Below are 24,221 nucleotides of genomic sequence, written 5' to 3' on the forward strand. Positions count from 1 at the left end.
CATCTGTGGCATAGCAGGAACTTAAAAACTGTCAACAATTTTTCAGGATGTTAAGAAAATATTTCAAGCCTTTAAAAATCAAAATTAGATAATATGGGCATATTAAAATGATGCCACAAAAATGACGTGTATGATGTGTACAATATGAAGTCAGAGTAGTTGAAAGTTAAGACCGTCAAGCCAACAGAGCTTTATATGGCAAACCAGTAGTTTCAACTATCAGCAGCCTTTGTTTCTATCTTCTTCAATACTTTCTGTTAATACAAGTTCTATAGCTCACCTACACAACAGCAGAGAAGAAAAAAATGATAACCTCTTGGATAAAGCGAAACACAAGAGCCCTTCTGGAACAATTTAGACCAGCGCACTGTTCCCCACAGTGGCTAATCACATAATTCACAGACAACCACAAGCAGGGAGTATTCAGAGGTATACTGTCTCTGAATCTGGGGTTAATTCAACTCTGATGGCTAATAGTTGTTCACAGACCTAACCTGCTTGAATTTTTCTAAGCCCTTATAAAGCGACCAAAGCAAGTGGGCTTTACCGTATTTTACAATAGCTAAGTTACAAAAGTTAGTTATGTGCTGTGTGAAGTCGTATGCTTTCTCTGTTTTTACTGGGTGACCTTAAGTTCTAGTGCTACAAGGAGAAAAGGTTCTCTAGCCATTTTCTCCACATTAGGTGTACTTAGATCAACCACTATCATTTTGAGGTCCTCCCCCCACCCCGCAAAACCCAAATCCTGAAATGAATTTAGTAACACCATTCAAGTCTTACGTTTGTACTGAATAAGTATATGGAATTTCTCGATAATAACCTTTAAAACTTTAAATGCCTCAAAATACTGCCAATTCATGTCAGACGCTTGAGTGTGCCTTGCTCATAACTGCAAAGATGCTAAAATTAACCTGTAATGGTTTAAGATAATCATTTTTGGGACTTTATGGTGTGTCTTTTATATTTCTTCCTGCAATTTAGCACAGGTTGATGCTACAGCAAAAACCAGTTTTCCTCCCTGAGAGCTGAGTTACTTATTTAGATAAAAACACATTATGCAGACCTCCTGGTGGGGGGGGGGGAGGAGCTTTTTGCATTAGGCAGAAAGCTACCACACCAACAAGGGCTCCTATCTCTAACTTGCTCCTCGAATATATATTTTAAGTCAGCGAGAACTGAGCCATACTTTCCCCCCTAAATGTTAAACTGGCTCAGCAACATCCTATTTTGTTGTATGCTTCCAGGCAAACATGTAGCAGATGTGGCCTTACAGCTAGGAAATCACAGTGAACATTGGCAACACAGCTTCATGGAAATGTCCAGAGAATGGGATTTCCATGATGCAACCCAATTAGAAAGCAACCCATTTCAACAGAGGATACATTCACCCTCACAGTATTCTCATTTCATTATAGCAGGGGTGTTCTTGTGCAGAGCTTGCTAGTACCAACATGGGCATCCTACGAGGATCAAGGGCATTTACAGCAAGAGCTCCATAAAAGAAGAATAGGAGCTTCGGCAAGACCAAGTTTTACTACTAAAGAGCCACATTTTTCCAACCCCACACGAAGCATTTCCATATCTGTCATTACTGTATATCACCCACAGTGATTTCCTATAGACAAGGTACAGCTTGAGAAGTTTAGTTTGACCTTTGTTTGATACTTTTTGTCTTACGTGTCTTTAAATTCTTCCCCTTATCCTAGGCCTCACCCAAATGTTTACCACCAGTTGAGAGTGGTTTCTTGATGTTGGAGGGGTGTGTCTCTCTCAATGGTTCTAGAACCCCCATCTTACAAAGATTCACTCAATCACAAGCAGCTTGTGGACCTGGGTATACCTGGGGAAACACATATGGTTGGTTCCAATGATCTGTCAGTGGAAGAGAAACAGCTGCTAGTGCTGTTCTGCAAATACTTGTGCAACAGTGAACTATCATGAGAAGGTTCCACCAGCAATTCTCATGCTCATGTTTGCGCAAGAATATGCGAAGTTTCTTGCATTCTTCACAAGTAAGTTGTGGGGAAAACAAGTTGCCTGACAAGAAAAACAAATACTGTTTGAAACATAATTTCAGAATGTGATGTTATTGTGTTTTTTGGTTTGTTTTATCTATAGATGTTTGTGTGCGTAAAGTGCTGTCAAGTCGCAGCCGACTTATGGCGACCCCTTTTGGGGGTTTTCATGGCAAGAGACTAACAGAAGTGGTTTGCCAGTGCCTTCCTCTGCATAGCAACCTTGGTATTCCTTGGTGGTCTCCCATCCAAACACTAACCAGGGCTGACCCTGCTTAGCTTCTGAGATCTGACGAGATCAGGCTAGCCTGGGCCATCCAGGTCAGGGCCTATAGATGTTTAGTGGTGGGAAAATAGGAGGGTTCCAAGTTTTACAATGTTATCATTACCTGGGGAATCAAGTGACTTGCTAAGGGGAGGGTAAAAGGTCACTAAGAAGTAGGGTTGCCCACTCCAGGTTGGGAAATTTCTGGGGATTTGGGGTAGGGTTGGTGAGGGGAGAGAATTCAGCAGGGATGCGATGCCATAACCACCTTCTGCAGTTGCCATTTTCTCCAGGGAACTGATCTCCGTAGTCTGGAAATCAGTTGTAATTCTGGAAGCTTTCCGGGTCCTACCTGGAGGCTAGCAACCCTACTAGGAATGGTTTTCAAGATCAGAATAGGTTTTCAGTAATGAGAGCGAGAGAGACAGCTTCCAAAACCCAACATTCCAGAACCAAACAAAACAAGGCCTGACAAGAATCAGCAGCTAACTGCACAGAACCATCCTGAGTGGCTACATAACAGGCAGTTGAGAAAGATGGGCAAGGAGGAGAAGGCAGAAAATCTTCAGGGAGAAAAAAAGGAAGTGAAGAGAACTATCAGACAAGGTCTTATAAGAGCTGGGTAAGAGAGAGGCTGAGAGGCAAAAAAAAAAAAGATTCACCATCAAATATAAGGCACAAAATATAAGGCAGAAAAAGGCACAAATAGCCTTAGAAGAGGCCAGAAGATATGTGGCAGAGACTGTCTGAAGAGACAGGACTGCCTCAGCAGGACCAGAGAGAAGACTGGAAGGCAGCCTGCATCAGCCCTCTACCAGCATCATAAGAAAACTGCCAGGCTGATCAGTACATCACTCTTCATCCATCAGTAAGCATATGCAGTGCCGGCTGGGGTAGGAGTAGGGTAATCTGGCTATTCTTATCTATAACGGCCTTATCTTAATAACAACAACAACAACAACAACAACAGAGTTGCATTATTGTACGTATATTGAATTAGCTGCTTCTTTTTTTAAAAAGTATACATTTTTCTAGTTAAGCCTTAAATTCTTCTTTCCAGGGGCCCTGACCAATGACCAAGTTACAAACCTTTGAGTCTCACCATATTGACACTGAGGTCACCATTAGATCCAGTCTTTAGTTACAGGAGATTAATGAGGGTGCACATGTACTATTTTGTATTTTTTAAATAAAGCTTTGCAAGTAACTCTTTAAAAAGGACATTACTTCCCATGAGTCTCTGGAATAAGGAAGCTTTGAAGGCTATGCTAAGTTAGTTTTCACAAAGAAAGCCAAATGCTAGGCTAGACCAACGATAGAAATCAGTAAGAGACCAAATATGTTGTACCACAATTAAAGTGAACTCAATGAAGAATGCCAGTTGTCTCCACTGAAGCAAGGCAAGTTTTCCACTACATAATATTGGCAAGGATCTGTGCATTTTGTCTCCTTTTCAGATGTATATGAATAAAGACTCAATTTCATTTCAGTTTTCCCAACATACCAAAAACCACCACCTCCCATCTTTTGACCTTTAAAATCCAATTTTCAATTAAGCACCTCTGAAATGACATCTGAATGGTGCTAGTACATAATTTGCCTTTCTACTAGTTCTGCTATTCCATTCATACACTTCAAAATTTTGTTAACACCACAACATGAGAGAATCATACTGCCTTAGTATTTAGGAAAAAGTAAAGCCAAGCATTTTACTTACGCATCAGGCTGTAAATGTGCTTTTCTGCAACATGTTCCGTAAACAGTTTTATAAGGTCGTTTCTTAAGTCACGGTTAAGCTTTGTTTCTATGTAAAATTTATTCTGAAAAGCAAAGGAAAAAGACTGATAAGTGTTTTGGAAAGGTAGCAGTGCAGAGACCTGTGAACACTCACATAGAAGAAGCACTGTGTTCCCTTCTCAGGAACGAGACACATTCCTGCATCAGCACACATGAACTTCACAGTAAATAAAGCTAGAGAAGAAAAGGAACTTGAAGGCAAGCCGCTAAAGGTTCCTAAAAGAAAGTTGTTTGAACTCAAGACTGATTGAAAATCTCGCTCCTTGACCCTAGGTACGTAAGAATAAGCTAGTTACAAAAGGCTAAGATAGATGCAACAGTGAAACCATTCATTTATGTCTTGTCTGTATTCTCACATAAAAGGGGGAAACAGGTATCTATTTCGTTACAATGAAAAACAGCATGTGTCAGCAAAGGAAGTAGAGGCCTTGTCCACCTTACCCTGATTAGAACAGCAGAACATAAGAAAAGCCATGCTGGATCAGACCAAGGTCCATCAAGTCCAGCAGCTGTGTTCACACAGTCGCCAACCAGGTGCCTCTAGGAAGCCCACAAACAAGACGACTGCAGCAGCACCATCCTGCCTGTGTTCCACAGCCCCATATACAATAGGCATGCTCCTCTTATCCTGGAAAGAATAGGTATGCATCATGACTAGTAGCCATGGATAGCCCTATCCTCCATGAACATGTTAGGATACCTGAAGAACTCCTCCCCACAAGTCCAGTTCATTCTAGTATCAGAACTGGTTTGGGAAGAAAAGCTTAACAAGCAATAGAATGAGACAAGGCAGGGCAAAGAGGAAGACACAGCTCCCCTCAATCATGCACTCCTTTTGGTTAAAACAACAGACCCACTCGACAGAGCATTGTCTAAGTGAACAAACCCCGCCACATCTATGGAATGAGAGTGATGAACTCTGCGCATTTTCTAATTCTTCAATCACATATTTCGAAGCTAAGCACCATTATAAAAGTCAACAGTCCAACACAGTTCTCCTTCCTGCTGAAATAAGAGGCAGCTGTTTCTTCTCTTTCCCTTAGTCAATGATGCAGCAGGAAAATTGCAGAAAATACCTTCCTTCTAAGCCTTCATAAACTCTGGACAAGAAGATCCCTTTTATATAAAGCTCCATGTGTAGTTTCCTCTTCTTTCCTGTACTGTGACTCCATGCCTACTATTTTGTTTGGAGGCAAACCACAGTTTGCCGTTACGTTAAAACTGGCAAGCTATGCTTGGCACTTTTCCTCCACACCAGAATTGAAAACCACACGCACATTGCATGTTGTTTGCCTACAAAGAAGAGAAGGGGGTGCAGAAGCTGGAGGTTTAAACCCAACAGCAAAATTATAATTTGGCTGTTATGTCTGAATGAGGCCACTCATTCAATCTAAGAATAAAACATAACTTTGTGTGCAAGTTCATTATTACTTAGTACCAGGGATGTGTACAATGGAAAAAAATTGGTATTTTTCAGATACATCAGGGAGTCAAAAACTATCAGTATTCCTTGTTATTCAGCTCCCGAAGACTGATTTAGTATTTGGATCGTTGTTGTTGTTGTTGTTGTTTTTTGGGGGGGGGCGGATTCTGATATTATATGGCTCCATTATAGGAAATATTTCTGGGGGGCTGGAGGGGCCATTTTTAAGTAAATGGCATCAAAACTGCCATGGAGCTGATGGTTACTGTCCACTAAATAACCTCCAAGTGAATGGCCTCAACTGAATGGGCCCCTGAACAAGGTGCCCCCAGCCATCCTCCATTGTTTCCTATGAAAAGGAGAATTCCATGCTTTCTCCAGGGCAAAAAATAGCCAAAGACACAACAGCAAGTAAAGCAACCTCTGGCCAAAAGCCTCTCAATGCAAACAGAACCAACATGTCCAACAGAAATAATTCAGAACCAGGGAATCCCACCACAACCATGGGGCAATGTGGCAAGCCTAACACAACCAATGTCAAAGCAGAGAATCCACGCCAAACCAATTTAAGAAGGAGGGATGTACTCAAATGGATGACAGGGTTGTCCACTGGGAACAATGGGAGATGCTCAAATGCTCACTGGATAGAGTGGGAGTCAGGAATGCCAATTGACTTGAATGGGCTCCATTGAAATACATTACAGCACACAAAAGTTGCAATGAAAATGCAAAATAGATTTACAAAGATGATCTCTGGGCCTGGAATGACAGCTCCCAGAGTGGAATGACTGTCCCTGGAAGCGGATAAACTGCTTTGGGACTGGAATGATACCCTCCCAAGTGGAAGGATGGTCCCTGGGATTAGCAGAAGTGTTCTGCAACTTGAATGGCAGGCCTCAGAGTGGAATGGCAGTCCATGGAACCAGATAAACTGCTCTGGAACTGGAATGCCGAGCTGTTTATCTGGTCCCAGGGGCCATTGTTCCACTCTGGGGCTGCTTTTCCAGTCCAAGAGCAGTCCTGCTACTCCCAGGGGATGTCATTCCAGTTGCAAAATGCTTCTGGCTACTCCCAAGAACCGTCATTCCACTATGGGGGCTGGCCCCCGATATTCCCAGTTACTCCCAAATATTTCCAGAATTTTTCAGGACCCATTTACTGGTATCCTGAAAAACCCCAGGTACCAGACACCTGAATATATCTGGAAAACACTGCTACGGTGTTTTTCGGATATATCCAAACACACATCACTACTTAATACCACTGCCTCCCCCCATTCTAGCCCCACTACAGAAGTCCAGGCAATGCCAAATTCACTTACCATGGTTACTACTCCAAGTGCCTCTCCTCTGAGCTTGCAGCAAGTCGGGGACCTTTCCCACAACTGCGTTTAGGAATTCCAAAACTCAACATGATACCATAGACAAGTGGGCAGACTTGGCAACCCCAAAATTTAACTTGGCAGAAGTAATTCAACTCAGGTTTATTATAGTGCTCGATTTGATGCCCTCCCCTCGGCTGTTCTCCTAGGTAGATTCTTAAATCAACCTAGAGAGCTGAGAAAATGCTTATGTACAGCGGGAGCGGAAGAGTCCTTGTCACACATTTTATTACACTGTTAATTTTATTTGGAATTTAAAATCCACAATAGAACCCTGGTTAAAATGACTTGGCCTTTTACATCAATCTATAACCAATGAGAGTTTAATTATTCAGTTTCTGCTCAAGGATAAAAATCCTGCTATATCTTATGATGTAGCTAAATTTTGTTGGAAGGCCATTGCCAAAAGGAATGCTCAAATGAAAAAGGGTTATATTATTTACTATGCATCAGACGACGAGTGATGGGTGAAGCAAGGTATAATGTACTTTTCTTTGGGTATTTGGTATTTTAATATGCTGGTAAATGTATTTTAACCTGTCCATTTTAGGATATCTTATTTTATTCTCTCTTTTTTATTTAATGTTATAATGTTATATATGTAGCTGTATTGTATTATAATTCTATGCTGGCCATTGGCTGTAACAACAATAAACATATTATAGTGCTCAACAGCTTTAGCCCGAAAAGGATTTACTGAAAACAAGATACCTTGTAGAAATGGGCAACTCCAGATTCTAGTATCCCCAAGGAATATGACTCTAGCTGCTCAATGATGGGGAATATTGTAGAATATCAATGGCACAACTTAGGAGGATGTTTTCTGTGCAGCTGCTGGCCACTTTTTGCTATCTCATAAATTGATGAACAATTCAGCACTAATCCTAGGAATTAAAAGAAGGTGCTGTTCTCTAGCTTGTTAGTAGAGCAGGTGGCAGATTTTCCTTAGGAGTTGTCACCCACTGATATATATTACCATGACCCCTTTACATCACACATCAAATACATTTAGGGCCTCGTACATGTAAGCGTGGAGGATGAAAGTTTATGATACCTGACAAACATCAGCATTACTAAATTCTAAAAAAAAAAAATTCTAATCCTTTTCATTGCAGAGATACAAGGCAAAATGAACAGGCAGTTTGCCAGGTTGCCTGGGAAGGAATGGAGAGGTGTGTTGCTTGTCAGGGGCAAAGATTAAACATATTGCAGACCGGATGCCAAAACTGATCAAACCTACAGGTCATTACCCATTTGCAATGGTCCACATGGGAAAGAATAACATGCCTGTGAACACCATCACAAGCATTGATGCTGACTATGTGATGCAGTGGCTTAAAAGGCTAATGAAATCTTGGGGTGTATCAACAGAGGCAAAACATCCAGATTGCAAGATGTCATAGTCCCGCTGTACACTACGTTGGTCAGGCCACACCTGGACTAATGTGTGCAGTTCTGGAGGCCTCACTTCAAAAAGGATGTAGACACAATGGACTGGGTGCAGAAGAGAGCAACGAGGATGATCAGGGGCCTGGACACCAAGCCCTACGAGAAAGGATAAGGGACTTGGGAATGTTCAGTCTGGAGGAGATTGAGACATGACTGCTCTCGAAGTATTTGAAAGGCTGTCACTTAGAGGGCGGCAGGGAGCTGTTCCTGTTGGTAGCAGAGGACAGGACTCGCAATAATGGGTTTCAATTATGGGAGACAAGGTACCAGCTGGCTACTAGGGGAAATGTTTTTAAAGTAAGAGTAGTTGAGCAGTGGAATCGGCTGCCTAGGAAGGTGGTGAGATCCCCCTCACTGGAAGTCTTCAAGCAGCGGCTGGACGGACACTTCTCAGGGATGCTTTAGGCTGCTCCTGCATTGAGCAGAGGGTTGGGCTAGATTGCCCATATGGCTCCTTCCAATTCTATGACTCTAAGAAGTGACAAAATGGAGAAACTGTGGCACACCACCCTAACTCTTTGAAATGTCTAGTCTTCCTGCAAATGGCACTACGAGGTGTTACTGTTACTCAAATGTGTAATAATGTTTAATGCTAGGTTTTATTTATATTTTTTTAATGTTTTATTTTGTAAGTCAATAGGCAGATTCCCCTGGAGAGGCGGCATAAACATTTCCTAAATAAACAGCATGAAGACCACGTAAGACATTCTATGATATTAAAGAATGATAATTCATGTGAATATTGTGGACATATCTATATATCTAAAGTGACATGTGACCCCAATCTGCGGATACCTAAACTGACAGTAACCAGATTCTTCTGCGAACATGGGGTACTCCCAAGTTTCGCAGAAAAATTTGAAAACCTACAAAACGTTGGGGGTTTAAATCCCCCTCCATTTAAAAAATAGTGTCTGCACATGTGCATACAACATTCTCACCTTTGGAAGTGGTAGCAGCAGATGCCGGGAACAAATCCGGGCCCAGCAGCAGTGATGCCTGGGACCAGCTCTGAGTCCAGAGCAGCTCCCAGCATCCTCCACTGCAGCATCTTAAGGTTGATAGTGGGGCCAGGGGCTGTGATGGGGGGGCAGAGATGGGATTCCCCCCACCATGAGTCTTGCAGGCTTCTCACTTGTTGAACATATTTTCAAAGATATATTCATTGTTTAAAACATCTCATGAGAGGGCCAAGCAATATTCAACAAGGAAACAATTCCAGCAAGTGAAGGAATATCACAATTTAATAAGTCCAAGCCTGGGCAGAGTTTACCCCCATGCTATTTAGGATCTACATTAAAGCACTGGGAGAGGTCATCCAGAGATTTGGAGTGGAATGCCACCAATATGCAGATGACACCTGACTCTTCCTCCAAGGCGGGTCTGTGCAAGTCCTGACTAGGTGCTTGGAGAGGGTAACGGGATGAATGAGGGCCAATAAACTGAAGCTCAATCCAGACAAGACTGGGGTGCTGTTGGTCAATGGAGAAGCTGCTCGGGAGGTGGTGAGCTATCCTTCCCTGGAGGTTTTTAAGCAGAGGCTAGATGGCCATCTGTCAGCAATGCTGATTCTATGACTTTAGGCAGATGATGAGAGGGAGTGCACCTTGGCCATCTTCTGGTCACTGGGGGTGTGGTGGGAGGTAGTTTGAATTTCCTGCAGTGTGCAGGGGGTTGGACTAGATGACCCTGGTGGTCCCTTCCAACTCTATGATTCTATGACTACAGAGCCAGCCTGTCCTGGGAGGAGGGATTTCACTCCCCCAAAGGAGCATGTTTGTAGCTTGGGGATGCTACTAAATCCCGGCCTATGGATGGAGGCTCAATTCTCCTCTGTGGCATGTAGTGCCTTTCATCAGCTCCAGTTGGTTTGCCAGCTACAGTAATTCCTCAAAAAGTGTGATCTGGTCACAGTGATCAATGCCCTGATCATATCCAGGTTAGATTAATGTAGTGCACTCTACATGGGGCTGCCTTTAAAAATGTATGAAACTTCAGTTGGTTCAAAATGCAGCAGCCAAGCTAAGATCAGGATTACAGTAATCATACCACCCCTGTGGTTAAATATCTGCACTGGTTACCCATCTGTTTTTCAGCATAATTCAAATTGCTGGTTCTTACCTTTAAAGCCCTGAACAGCTTGGGGCCAGCGTACCTGAAGGATTGTCTCCTCCCATATTGTCCAGTTCCTCCATTAAGATCTACCTCTCAAATCCTGCTCTCTGTGTCCCCGCAGCTTCCAACTAGAAATACGGCATTTTCTGTGGGGGCATCTCACCTTTGGAATGCCCATCTCCTTGAGGCCCACCTGGCACCTACTTTATTTTCTTTTTAGGCACCAGGCTAAAAAGTTTACCCAGGGTTTTAATTAGGGTTTTTATCTTGCCAGTTTTTAAATGGTCTGCTTCTGATTTATGGATAGTTTTTATGCTCTGTATGTCTAATGGCTTGTTTTTTATAATGTGGTTTTAATTATAAGCCACCTCGAGCTAAACTCTAAAAAGGCAGCATAGAATTTTTCTAAATAAAGGAAATAAATAGCAGGGCCTTGTGCAGGGTTTCATGCAATAAACTCACATACTGAGAAGGAAGACATAGCAACAGGCACCCCATTTCTCTATAGCATTTCCACCAAGGAGCTCAGGGTGGCATATATGGTTCTCTCCTTTGTCCCTACAACATCCCTTTGAGGTAGGTTAGGCTGAGGGAAACTAACTGGCAACCAATGAGTAAGTGGGGATTTGAACCTGGGCATCTCAGGTCTATCCACTACACCACATTGACTCTCCTGGTTCCTGAAAATGTGCCAGACCCAGTATGTTAAATGGAACTAAGACACACAACAGCAGAACCTGGCATCACCACAGAAATGAACATGAAGCCAGGGAAGATGGACCAGCATCAGCAATATTATTTCTCCTGGACACATCAGACATGAGGCAGTGGAACCTCTGAACTGACATCTACAAGGAAAGGCATGTGTAGTGTCAAATAATATTATTGGACTCTTAAGTTATAGAAAACTTCTAATTATGCAATTGCCATATGCTTTCTCCACACACATTTGTAGCCTCTAATTGCATCTACTTGGATCAGGTACACCAGAAGCAACTCTGATGTCATGTTTATACGAGCAGTTACTTTGCAGCAAAAGCTGAAACATTGCTCTGTTACGGCCTTGCCCTTGCAAATGTTGGTTGACGGTGAGTTAGGGTTATGAAAACGACTAAGCTCATTACATAAACAAGCCCTGTGCTTGAGACCCCTGTACTTCTACCAGAGCTGTAGCAAAGTTCTGCCAAGACACTTGTTGTTTCTCAAAACAGTTCTCCTTTCTTACACTTTTCAAAATATATTGCACCACAAGCGTCACCCTAATTTATTTTCTGGCATTGCTGTTCATCTTTTCCAAGATAATATCCAGAACGTAATCAACAACTGTCCTTAGCCTCAAAGAAAATATCTTAGACACACATTTTTCCAGCTCTAGCTACTTCTCCACAATTGCTTTTTTTTTACTCAAAAACAAGGAATGTGGAGACAGTGAAGCAAGTTCTCTGAATAGGCCATCGTGGAGTAGAAAAGCTTGCTCTCCCCATTTCCTAAAAACGAGAATTTAAAGAAACAGCAAAAAGCAGAGACATTGTTTACTTCAGAGTGAATCTAAGGATGGTCTAGCGGCTCTAGCCACTCTCTGAGGGGCTTCTTCCATGAGCTGAAATGCACCTTGGGACCAAACCTTTCCTAAGTGCTAGAAATAAAAAATCTAAGTATTCACCACTCACTTTTAATTCATGTGTTCTGAATAAGAAAACCAGAGATCTGAGCATAATGCATTCCTATGAAGCAAGGAGACAGTACCATTTTTAAAATGTTCAGACTAGCACATCTGTGGGATTACTACTGGTACCCTTTCACTTTTTTAGATACTTCTGACATGCTTTGTCATAAAAACTATCACCACCAGTAGTACACAAAACAAGAGAAAATGATAGGACAGATTAAGACTAGCATTATCTGCTCTAAATAAATGTTTGTTTATTTTATTGCATTTTCATCCCGCCCAAAGGAGAAGGAAGAAGGAACAGTAGTAGGAGTAGGTTTTTATATGCCGACTTTTTCTACCACCTAAGGGAGACTCAAACCGGCTTACAATCACCTTCCCTTCCCCTCCCCACAACAGACACCCTGTGAGGTAGGTGGGGCTGAGAGAGCTGTAACAGAGCTGTGACTAGCCCAAGGTCACCCAGCTGGCTAAGTGTGTAGGAGTGGGGAAACAAATACAGTTCACCAGATTAGCCTCCGCTGCTCATGTGGAGGAGTGGGGACTCAAACTCAGTTCTCCAGATTAGAGCCCACAGCTCCAAACCACTGCTCTTAACCACTACACCATGCTGGCTCTCATAGAATATAGGTGACCATGCTAGTCACCTATATTATATAGGTTCCTATGAATAAGGTCTGGTGTATTCATTTTTCTACAAGATAATTTCCTGAGGTAAAGGAAATGTTTCGTTAATGTAACTCAGCTGCTCTGAATAGTTACATTGAATATTGCTGGCAACACATGTAGAGTGTGACCCTTTTATGCTGAGGTTTGTGCACAAATACGACTTGTTGCCATTTTCATGTTTCACCTCAATCCCCCCCACTCCAGTTTCATGATTAGGGATTCCTGATTTGAAACAAACTCTAGTTCCCCTTGATGTATGAATGTAGGTGCATGGGTGCTTTGGAGAGTGGTGCATACACATGCTCAGCAACATATCATGTTCATGCTCAAACCGTAATTGGAGCTAATTGTGATAATCTGAATGCAGCCTCTTGTTCTGGGCTGTACCACTTGGGACTGCAGGTGAACATTTATATGACTGACTGGCCTTCCCCGCACCAGAAAACTACCAAGTCAGGGAGAAGGTTGAACTGTAGAACTCTTCACTGAAGACACGAGAGTCTACTTTTCCTTCAACCCAATAAAGCTTTAGCAAGGTAAACTCTGATGTCAAGAGGTGCTTGAGTTATCATTTGCCTTCCTCCCTAGTTACAGCCAACAAAACACAACACGGTATTCATGCCACAATTGCCTTAATACTACATCCAAATAAAATAAAGGAATATAAACTCTTGCTTGCTCAAGACCCCTGGTTGAAGGAGGTTATTGTTAATTAAGGAGAAGATAAACTCTTACCGAAATAATTACAGATGTTTCTACTATAAAGTATCAAGTTTGCTTGTGTGGAAAAAACACTGTCATTGTCATTAAAGGCCTTTTTCGGACCATCTAAGATTTTATGACAGACCATATACGATCTATAAAAGCAGAACTGTAACAGTCAGATGAGTTATCTACTAGTATTCAGTTCATCAGCCCCTGTATCAAGAATATAGTTTCTGATCCCTACAGAACCTGTACACCATCAGTTCCTTTCTTGCAAATTAGTGGACTAGCTGAAAAATTGTTCAGAAGACTTACCATATATATGAAAAGAGGCACAATGCTCTGTAATGCTCCCATATACTGTCCAAGTGCTACGTTAAACCTTTCAACGTAGAGCTCTGGAGGGCTGGCCTGCAAGAGAAATAACAACTAATAACAACCAATAACAAATAACAACCAGTAACAACCAAATAACAAATAAAGAGAAATAACAGCCAGTATCAAATAGTCTTGGAGGATCCTGGTTGGAGTTGCAAGCTAAAAACCTTAAGTCTAAATCATGTCAAAGATTGGAAGACAAGATCCTGCAATCAATAACATTCCTAATTTATTCTGTCAGAACCCACAAACTTAAAGTAAAAGCCAGCTGACAAACACCAGAAGGAAAAATGCCAGACTACATCTGTATCTGCAGACTTAAGCATCCTACAGGTTTAACCACCTGTAGACTTAATCACCATTGTGTGTGTATGTATACTCTATCTATCTATCTATCTATCTATCTATCCATCCATCCATCCTTTTTGAAAGCACAAAGTACCTTACCATTTAGCCTCAATAACTTAGACACTATTACTTACTTAACTAGAGAGCCTCAATGAAATTTTGCTTTGGTAAAAGCAACATTCAAATTCATCTTCCATCCCGCATTCACACTACAACTGGTGCCACACTTATTGCTTGAAAATGCTTTTACCAAGTACAGTTGGGTTTTGATAGCTCTGGAGAAAAGACCCTTGGACAGAACCTTCTAACAGGTGAGAACAGGTTCGATCATGAATACGAAGGCTCTAAATAACTTTGAGAAGATGCAGCAGTTGCTCTCTCCCTTGCAATTCAATATGCAAAAGTCTCACACAAACCACTCAATAGTTCTTTTAGTTGCCAGCACTTGTCTACAGAATCCTGTCAGATGCACAGGTTACAAAAACAAAAACCAACTATTTGAGGTCATGACTATTACATAATACAACTGTCAATCTGAGATTTATCTATAGTAGTCAGGGACCTTCTCTTTCAAAACATTAAACTACACTCTTCAGCCTGAAATGCTTGATGGTCAACTCAGAGGCTTATCGCCCCCAGTCCAGGAAACGTGTGGAAATCACCTTAAAAGCGTTTGTTCTGGATGCGAGTTCCAATTTCCCCCCGCACTCCTGCCCGTTCTAACGTCTCTGAAATGTCTGCTTTCAGAGCGCACCTCCAATAAAATAGCACGCACACAAGAGAGAGGGGTGTGTGGAGGGAGCAACACATAATCGTGACGTTGCTTGGGTTCCCTTCTACCTCCCCCCCTCAGCATTTTGGTGCGCCTGCGCGGGATCGTTGTTGCAACGGGACGATAGGAAAATGGGCTCACATTTTCCCGACGCCTCTAGTTCTCGCACGCACACAAACCTTTGTGCACACACAGAACTCTCTAATCAGATTGCATTGTAACCGACTAGTGAAACTAATGGGGGGGGGGAAGGTGCCCTAGAAGTTGGGTGGTTGGGAAAACAGGGGTCTTGCAATCAATCGGGACCCAGAAACAGAATAAGGAAAGTCCTTCTGCCTAGAGATTGGGGGGGGTGCACTAGAAGTTATCATGATTTAAATAAAGGGGGGGCTTGCAAGCGTACACTTTTATTTCTCCAATTACCAGAGGCTGCCAGGAATGCTTGCTGTGGTGATTTGGAGGTTAAGGGGTTTTTTCCCCCTCCGAAAACATGAAATTCCTGTTGAGGCTAGGTAGAGCGCAGACAATTCCCCAATGTGATGGGGGGGGGATGCTTGGTAATACAATCCAACCGCTCATGTTTAAGTGATGGTACAGTCCAAGCACAAACCAATCAAAAGGAGCGTGCACAGCTGAAATTGTCCCATCTGGGATCCTGTAGCCTGCTCTCTTCCACCCCCTCCCCTTCGTCTCAACGAACAAGCCTCCCTTTGACCCAATGATAGCAAAAGCAGATGGCGATAAAAAAATGGAGGACGCAAGCAAATAAAAGAGGAGGGACCACAAAATTGACCAGGAGGGGAGGAGTCAGAGGCAGCTGGGAAAAGTGGGCGTGGGCAGAGGGAAGGGTCCTCAAAGTGTCTGAGAGTTATCGCACCCAAGGCTAGAACGTTATGGGAATGGGATAAGTTTTTAAATCGTCATAAAACTGTTTTGGGATATTGCAGGCCAAAACTTGAAAATGTGGTGCGGGGGGGAAGGAATGTTCTGTGTTATAAAGGGTTCAGAAACGTTCCTCAGTTGCAAACTAAAAAAAACACACACCCTAAAGTCTATTCAACCATTTGCACTTTGAAAATATAGCAAAATGCTGCTATTGCTTCTTTAACACCATCTAGATTAAATGAAAAGACTTTAAAACAGCAGGTTGCCTTTCACCAAAGAAGATTAGCACCAGAAGGATAAAGTTGTACTAGAAGACAAGTGTTTTTCCACACATTTACATCTACAGAAACCTCTGCAAGGGGGAAATGTAACAATGATTTTTCATTAGTCAGCTCAAATGCAATACAATTTTAAAATCACGTATTGCCTAACGCTGTGGTAAGACAATCCGGTTGGACAGCAAGATGCAACTGGGATGGAAACAAGAGTCTGGGTAGTCACAGGATTACCCTTAGATAAGAAAATGGATTGAAGTGTCATGCATTCATGGCAGCAGAAGAATATGAATACATCACTTCCATTACATAAGGCAGGGAGCAAAAGAGATTAGGAATGTGCTAGAGATCATGGGTAGGATGCCACATACTGAAGCAGAGTTGCAAAATGGGTTTTTTCCTGCCTCCTTCCCTAGTTCTGATCCTGGGGGGGGGGGGGGCGTCAAAGAATCCTAACAAGCAGGGGAGCAGTGTGGGGGTCTGCTATGAAAGGAAATGCACACACAAAAGCCACGTAATATCTTCTATTAGGATCGATCCAAATGACACAAGCTACATTTGTGTAGTGCATACATGCTATGTAACAATGACAAGGGAAACAAACACAGGACTATGTTCGGGGACTTGTAAGTCTGTGAGGCATAGCCTGGGAGGCACGTGCACAAAGGTTAATTCAGTTCATGTTGGTCAACTTTTTATTGATGATACTCATTTTCTTTATTCTTTATTTCCAATGGTTTTCTACAGTATGGACTTTGAGTCTTCCCACAGTTCATAGCATTAGCACTAGACAGAATGAAAATATGGCCATCAGTGAAAGCATTCTGCTGCCATCTACAGCACACCTTCCAAAATAGCAAGTTGGAATTTTCTTCAATGGAGGGACAGGACACAGCACAACTTCACCAATTCAGGCTGATCTTTGGCCACTAGGCTCAACTGCCATTCCAGATGTTCTTCTGACTCAAATTAGAACTCCTACTTTGTTCAGAGAAATGGGATAAGGGTTGAATATTCTTCACAGTTTCTCCGCCATCACCACAATGAGCATTTAAAAAAAATAGGAGTGGCCATTCTATCCAGGAACATCAAAAATGATCTGGTATCATGTTCAGATCTCCAGCAGTTCTTGCTTTTTTGCTCGAGGATCACACATTAAAAGGCACTGTTGTAACAATGTGGCTAAATATCACGGCCAGGCTTGCCGGAAGTGGGCGGGGGAGGAGGAGGGCTTCGCTATCTGTCTCAATACCTAAGTAGTCATCCTAATTAGGTGCTACTTGATGATAGAATTGGCAATCCAAATATGTGAACCTTTTTTTCATGTGATGCTTCCATTCTTACTTCTCTGCAAGTATAACTAAGTAGTCACCTTGGGAGGAGAAGCCAAAAACGTGGAATAGAAGTAATTCAGAAACATAAGTATATTTAAGTCTTCATTTATTCAAAAGTTCCTGGCAACCACAGAGGCTGCTCTTAAAGCGCCGCAAAACAGCACACACGTCTTAAGGTTAAGCTACTCTGACAACTCCTTGCAACAGCCACACCAGCACATTACCCCAGTCCTAGAAAAGCAACTCCTTTGTGGAATGCAAGTGCTGCCACCAGTGCTAGGGCCAAATCTAAACAGAGCCAAGAGCCTGACCCCAATGAAGTCAAGAAATCAGTCATGAAGAAGAAAGGACCCTCGGGTACTTTAAAAGTCTTTCCACACCATCATTCTCCAGCCTTTTCAGAGCTGCTGTCATGGGATTTGCAATGATTCCTTGTTCTCTAGCTAACTAAACACTACACGTAACTAAAGACAAGGTAGCTAAGGGAAGAGATAAGTTTAGAACCCACAACACTTCAGCCTTTCTTGATCTTCTGCAGACCTTTCTCTGCACCATTTCCAGCTCTGCTATGCTTTTTGAGACTGGTTGACCAGAACTGTGCACAGAATTCCAGAAGTCCTCACACCACCAATGTATACAAAAGAACGAATGGACATAGCTGTCTAGAAAAGGGGTAGAGTGTGAGGTGCCTTTTTTACTAGACTTGCACAGAGTTGACATTTTCACAGTTATTCATTTCAACTCTAAGGCTGCAATCCTGAGGGAGGGGGGAATCTCCATAGGAGCCAGTGTGACTGCACGCCGGTGTAAGTGCCATTTTATCATGGGACAAAGTGGCAAACACGCCGGCGCAGGGGAAAATATGCCAGCGTCCAGGAGCGACGGAGCTCTGCTGGCCCCCACCACCAGTCCAGGAATTAAATCCCAGAAGAGTACGGCCACACCGGCGTGGGGGAGGTGTTCCCGGGGCTAGACCTGCCTTCTACAGCACTTTTGACACGGGAACGCCCCCTTGAGCAGTGGCAGGGCTGCGCCACCTTTTTTGGTAGAACAGCCTCGCACTTTTCAATGGGGAATTCCTCCCTTTTTTCTTTATTTTCAGAAACCCTTTTTTTCCTCCAAGGTAGCCGGGAAGCCTCAGAGGAGGCAGCGCGGCTCGGTTGCTCCTGGCCACCACAGATCTACCCCCCCTTTAGGAATAGGCTGCCCAACTTCTAGCCAAGTGAGTCACTAACACTTCAGATCCCATCATGGTACATGTAAAGACTCCACTCTATAAAATGCAACACTGTATGCTCACAGTGGCCCTTAACTGCTGTGTCCAACAGCAGCTTTTATAGCAAAAAACCACCCTCCGGATAAGACACATGGGCTTGGATCCTACAATGCTATTCTACTGATTTGGCCAGCAGCTCCTCTACCAGACCGGCTCTGCTAGCTACAGATTTTTGCCAGTTCCCCCTCCAGTCGCAGACTCCCAGTTTTTCCATTCTGTTCCTTCAATTCATCAAACCAATGGAGCACAGTTTTGCAGGGCAAAGGCAGCTACAGTGAGGTGGGGAAAATAGCCTTCCTCCGGCATGACTCTGCTTGCACTGCCACCGCTTCAGATGCAAGCCGCAGTATCTTTGTATACATGTCCTTCCAAAATCAATTGAAATGTTTCAGTCAAAATTGCATAATAATGAACTTAGCATGTAAATCATATTGAATGAAGCATGTCTCAATTATGAGCACTTGCAAAACCAGAGATTGTGTGACCTCAAATGAAGGCTGATCTGTCTTTGGTGCAGGAGCTAACTAGCCAGGAGGGGAACTGAGTACCTCATTTACATCACGAACAGAACAGACAAGAGAAATGCTCATCTATCTTTATAAGGAAGGCCTCCTCCATTTTTCTAACCTGCCTGGTTATAAAGTTTCCTGCTGGCCAAAGCTATGCAGACTTTCAAGTTGAGGTATAATTCAATATGGAAATAGGCAATTTCAATATTGACTTGGATCCACCAGAGTTCAATTACTTCACCTCCCCTTCTTGCTGCAGCCCAACATGCCCCCCTCCAAATACTACTCTTGCCAAAGGAACAGTATTTTGGGGTGCTGCAGGATGGGGAAGTGAAAAAGTTGCACTCTGTGGATGTTCACAGAAAGACTCTGGTGGATCCAAGGCTTTACACTCCAAGCGTGCCTCAAACCCCCCCCCCCACCCGCATCACCACTCTTCACTGTAAATTAAGTCCATCATAGAAGGGCTGCATTTGAATGGTATGAATGAACTCCAGTTTGTAACAAGAATGAATCTAGTTGATCTCGGATTCACATACTCCCTTCCTGTTTCAATAATGAAGACATCTTGGTTGAGGAAATCGTCACTCTAACTGCAATTACAACATCCAAACTTGGACACTACACCAAACTGGGGCTTGTTTCTCACCTACAAACCAAGTCTCAGCCATGCAGAGCACCAGTTTGGAGGCAAGAACGTCCATTAGCTAAGTGACTCAGTTTGTAAAAACTGAAGTTAGATGGAAGGCATTCTAAACGGAAAGACTTCAAACTTCATCCCAAGCATCAGTAAAATGAGAGGGAGCACATATACTATCCCTATTGTCAAGAAGAAGATAGAGTTTGTTTTTTATGCCCAAGGACACCCATGGCAAAGGAAGAACAATTAACTCTCAGGTTTAAAATGAAGAAAGCAAGCATAGATCATGTAGATGCAGAATTCCTACATTACCCTATGTCTCCAAAGTTTGAGTCAAAAGTGTTTATTTGTGAGACCAGAGAGGCAATTTGGACTTGAAAGCTCACTACACACACACGCGGGCGCGTGTGCAAATTCAGGAAGATAAATAGAACAAATGAAGAGGCATTATAATTCAAAGCAATGTAGCGATTTTTATATTTTTTAAAAAAATAAAGAATGTGTAGTCAGTGGCATGGTTTACCGTATACTTTTAAAAAAACTAATGAAATGAATTTTAATGGAGATAAGGAGATAAATGTAAAGTTCTGCATTTGGGTAGGAAAAATCAAATGCATAATTATAGGATGGGGAGACTTGTCTTGGCAGTAGTATTTGCAAAAAGGATCTAGGGGTCTTAGTAGACCATACACTGAACATGAATCAGCAGTGTGATGTGGTAGCTAAAAAGGCAAATGAGATTTTGGGCTGTATCAACAGAAGTATAGTGTCCAGATCAGGCAAAGTGATGGTATCTCTTTACTCTGCTCTGGTTAGACCTCACCTAGAGCATTGTATTCAGTTTTGGGCACCACAATTTAAGAAGGATGTTGACAAGCTGGAATGTGTCCACAGGAGGGCAATGAACATGGTGAGGGGTCTGGAGACCAGGTCCTATGAGGGAAGGTTGAAGGAGCTGGATATGTTTAGCCTGGAGAGAAGACTGAGAGGTAATATGATAGCCATCTTCAAGTACTTGAGAACTGTCATATAGAGGTTGGTGCAGAGTTGTTTTTTGTTGCCCCACAAGGTTGGACCAGAACCAACGGGTTGAAATTTAAATCAAGAATTTTCAGCTAAAAATTAGGAAGAAATTTCTGACAGTTAGAGCGGTTCCTCAGTAGAACAGGCTTCCTCGAGAGGTGGTGGACTGTCCTTCTTTGGAGGCTTTTAAGTAGAAGCTAGATGGCCATCTGACAGCAGTGCTGATTCTGTGAACTTAGGCAGATCATGAGAGGGAGGGCAGGAAGGGCTGTGTTAGTGTTTGGCTCTCATGGCCCTTTCTTACATGCTCAGGGTAATACCAATCACCTCTTTGGAGCCAAGAAGCAATTTCCTCCAGGCTAGATTGGTCAGGGATCCTGAAGGGGTTTTGTTGCCATCTGCTGAGCATGGAGTAGGGGTCACTGGGTGGAGGTGGGTGGGGAGGTAGTTGTGAATTTCCTGCATAGTGCAGGGAGTTGGACTAGATGATCCTGGTGGCCCCTTCCAACTCTATGATTCTATACTGTATTGTTTTCTGGTTTCTGTAATCCATTTTTTAGTTCTCATGTCATATCGCACATGGTTTCTATTGCACTGTTCTATGACTTTGTAATCTAACCTTATTACAGTGTTTTACATTGTTATATTTTTACATTGTTCTTAATGAACAGTGAGATACTGCTCATGTTTTACATTGTTCTTAATGAACAGTGAGAGAGGCAGACTATAAATTAATAAATAAAAGATAACATTTCAAAAGCATACTGAATTATTTATTATGGTCAAAGACCAGTTCTAAAATACATACAATAATACCATTAATACATAAAAGGTTGCATAAAAATTGTATTAAAACGAGCGGGTGACATCCATTAACTTAATATAGAACAATGGGCCCTGGCAGCTGCACAGAATCCAGCCGCTTCATCCGTGACCCCAGGATCATGGTCTGAGAGAAGAAAGGCCATACACGAATCCTCAAATTGTCCTGGCATTTTCTGAAGAATGGGAGTAATGAGATCTCCTCTGAGATTACAATAAAAAGGGCAGTACAACATTACATGCCCAACAGTTTCAACTTCCCCATCTTCACAGGGGCAAGTGAGTTCCTGAAGTTGAACTCCAGAGTATCTCCCCCGCACAAGCTCCAAAAGTGGAACACTGAATTGGACCAAAGTAAAAGCTTCTCTGAATTTGGGGGATTACTAGCTTGGTCAAATAATTAAGAGTGCACAAACCTCTTGTCCCTAAAAGAAATGGCATTTAGTGACCAAACTTAAGTGATTTTATCATTCGATATCCCAAATCCTCTGCTTAATTAATGCTTTGGCTTTTGAGTATCCAAGAGCTATTAAACTACAGGCGGAATACCAAAAATCATGAGTTTTTCTGAAAGGAGCCTTCTCCATTCGGACTGATGAGTGCCTGTTAATGTTAAAGGAGCAACCCTCACCAGGAAGAAGACAAGTTTTAGCCAGAAAGCATATTGAAAAGGGGAGGAAGGGAGCGGCATAGGTGGGAGTAGTGATAAAGAAGAGATGGAACCGGCAGGCTGGGCTAGCACTGTAGAGCGGTATGCTCACTGGATCCACTTCAGCTGGCTCAAGCCACATAGGAGGGAGGCAGCATAAAAGAAGCAGCGGTCCAGCAACTGTCCCTCCATGCTGGCTGTGTTCTGCTCTAGCACTGGTAAACATGCACAGGGGATCCAAGGATTCTGCTCTCAGCTCTGTCTATATTGTTTGCGCTTGCCTCCCTCTTAAAAGCTGCAAGCCCCATTTGCTTCGCTCTCTCTTCCTCCTTCGGATCAACACCATGCTGCACTCCACCTTCCTGAACTTACATACAACAGCATGGAGGCAGCAAGGCCTAAAAAAAAGTCCTAATCGTTTGCCAAAGAACAAGCAATCACACTGAGAGGCCAGGAGAAGCCAGGATTTCCACATCACAATTCAATCCAAATTGAGACGTACAGGCTAGAATCAAGCTGCTTTACCTGAAGTACTGCCAAAGTTTAGCGATCTTGCCTCAAACGCACAGTTAGTAAAACATAATGTCAAGATTCTTACCCTGCTCTCTTTTGTACATAGTGCCCCCCTTTCCCTTTACCCCCACCCCAATTACAACTGGTTGAGGTTCGTTAAACAGAGTAATTGACAGGTTCAATGAGCTTCATGTCAAAGCAGGGTCGCCCCAGTCCTAGTCCAATCCACACCCTATTGCTTCATGGTCTAGGTGACTGGCTCAGTTTATGGACCAACAGATTACAGTGGATGGAATGCAGTGAGAATTCTGACTCAGCCACAAGCTCCAATTTGGCATTTTCACAGCACTGTTGAGAAGTTAACAACTGCAACACCTTTTTCATACTGAAAAGTGAGCTCCAGGCTGTCAAATTGCTCCCCTGCCAAAACCTCAAAGGATAAATAGCTGCATAGGTGAAACATACACCAGAAAGCCACAGAGTGTCAAGAGCTCCTTATCTATTTGTTCAGTGATGCCAGACTATTAACTAGCAAAGTTGAAGAAGGCTCACTGGACTTCCTGATCTGGATGTGGTGATAACTGGGCTATAAACCAAAATATTAACTGGTAAGAAAACCACTCCCAAAGACTACAGGGATTTCATTAATTTTTTTTTAATGACAAAATCCTCATTAGAAAGACACCAGTGCGGCCAAATATCATCTACAAATGTTTTTATCCCATATTTTAATATGTGTCTAATTTTGTCTTGCTACTCAAATTCCTGAATTATTTGTTGTGGACAAAGTGTAAGTGATTTGAAGGTAAGTCTTCATAAGCTAGAATCACATAAAATCATCTGGAACAAACAAAAGCAGAATGGGACATAAATATGAAGTTATGCCATAAATGACAGGGCTTGGACAGGAAGTGTATGTGTTTCTTAACAGTTTCTTTCATTTCCTTATTTTATACTTGTTTTGTTAATGTACTTCCCAATTCTTTGGCATAATAGTTACCTAACCTTTATCAGACAAAGATAAACAACTCTATATTTTAGATTAGCGCAAGAGTGACATACTGTAAATGTTTGTAGCTCTGCACTCAGACTAGACTGCCCTTACTGTCTACAGTGAGTAAGAACTGCCTCGAAATGATCAGGCAGAGAAAAACCTTCATGAACTACAAAAGAGCTTCCCACCCCTTCTTCTTCTGGAAGCAGAACTACAAATGTAACTCACATTTGTCTGGACAGGCTGGCAGGTAAAAACAATCAATGCCCTGATAATTTAAGACTGTCTCAGATTATCCACATCTGGAAGCATCTG

At 42.5% G+C, this 24,221-nt stretch overlaps 1 protein-coding gene across 1 annotated transcript in view; it reads right to left on the bottom strand.

Moving 5' to 3' along the window:
* The window catches only part of CACUL1 (CDK2 associated cullin domain 1), a 53,226-nt gene that overhangs the window by 18,681 nt on the left and 10,324 nt on the right, over nt 1-24,221 (bottom strand). The window contains exons 4-5 of the mRNA XM_056849606.1: nt 13,804-13,899; nt 3,998-4,100 (exon numbers count right to left, since the gene is read on the bottom strand). Coding sequence (XP_056705584.1) covers nt 3,998-4,100; nt 13,804-13,899 — 199 coding nt within the window. The remainder of the gene's footprint in view (nt 1-3,997; nt 4,101-13,803; nt 13,900-24,221) is intronic.

This window comes from Euleptes europaea, chromosome 5, assembly GCF_029931775.1.
Source record: "Euleptes europaea isolate rEulEur1 chromosome 5, rEulEur1.hap1, whole genome shotgun sequence".
In the NCBI taxonomy this organism is placed as follows: Eukaryota; Metazoa; Chordata; class Lepidosauria; order Squamata; family Sphaerodactylidae; genus Euleptes; species Euleptes europaea.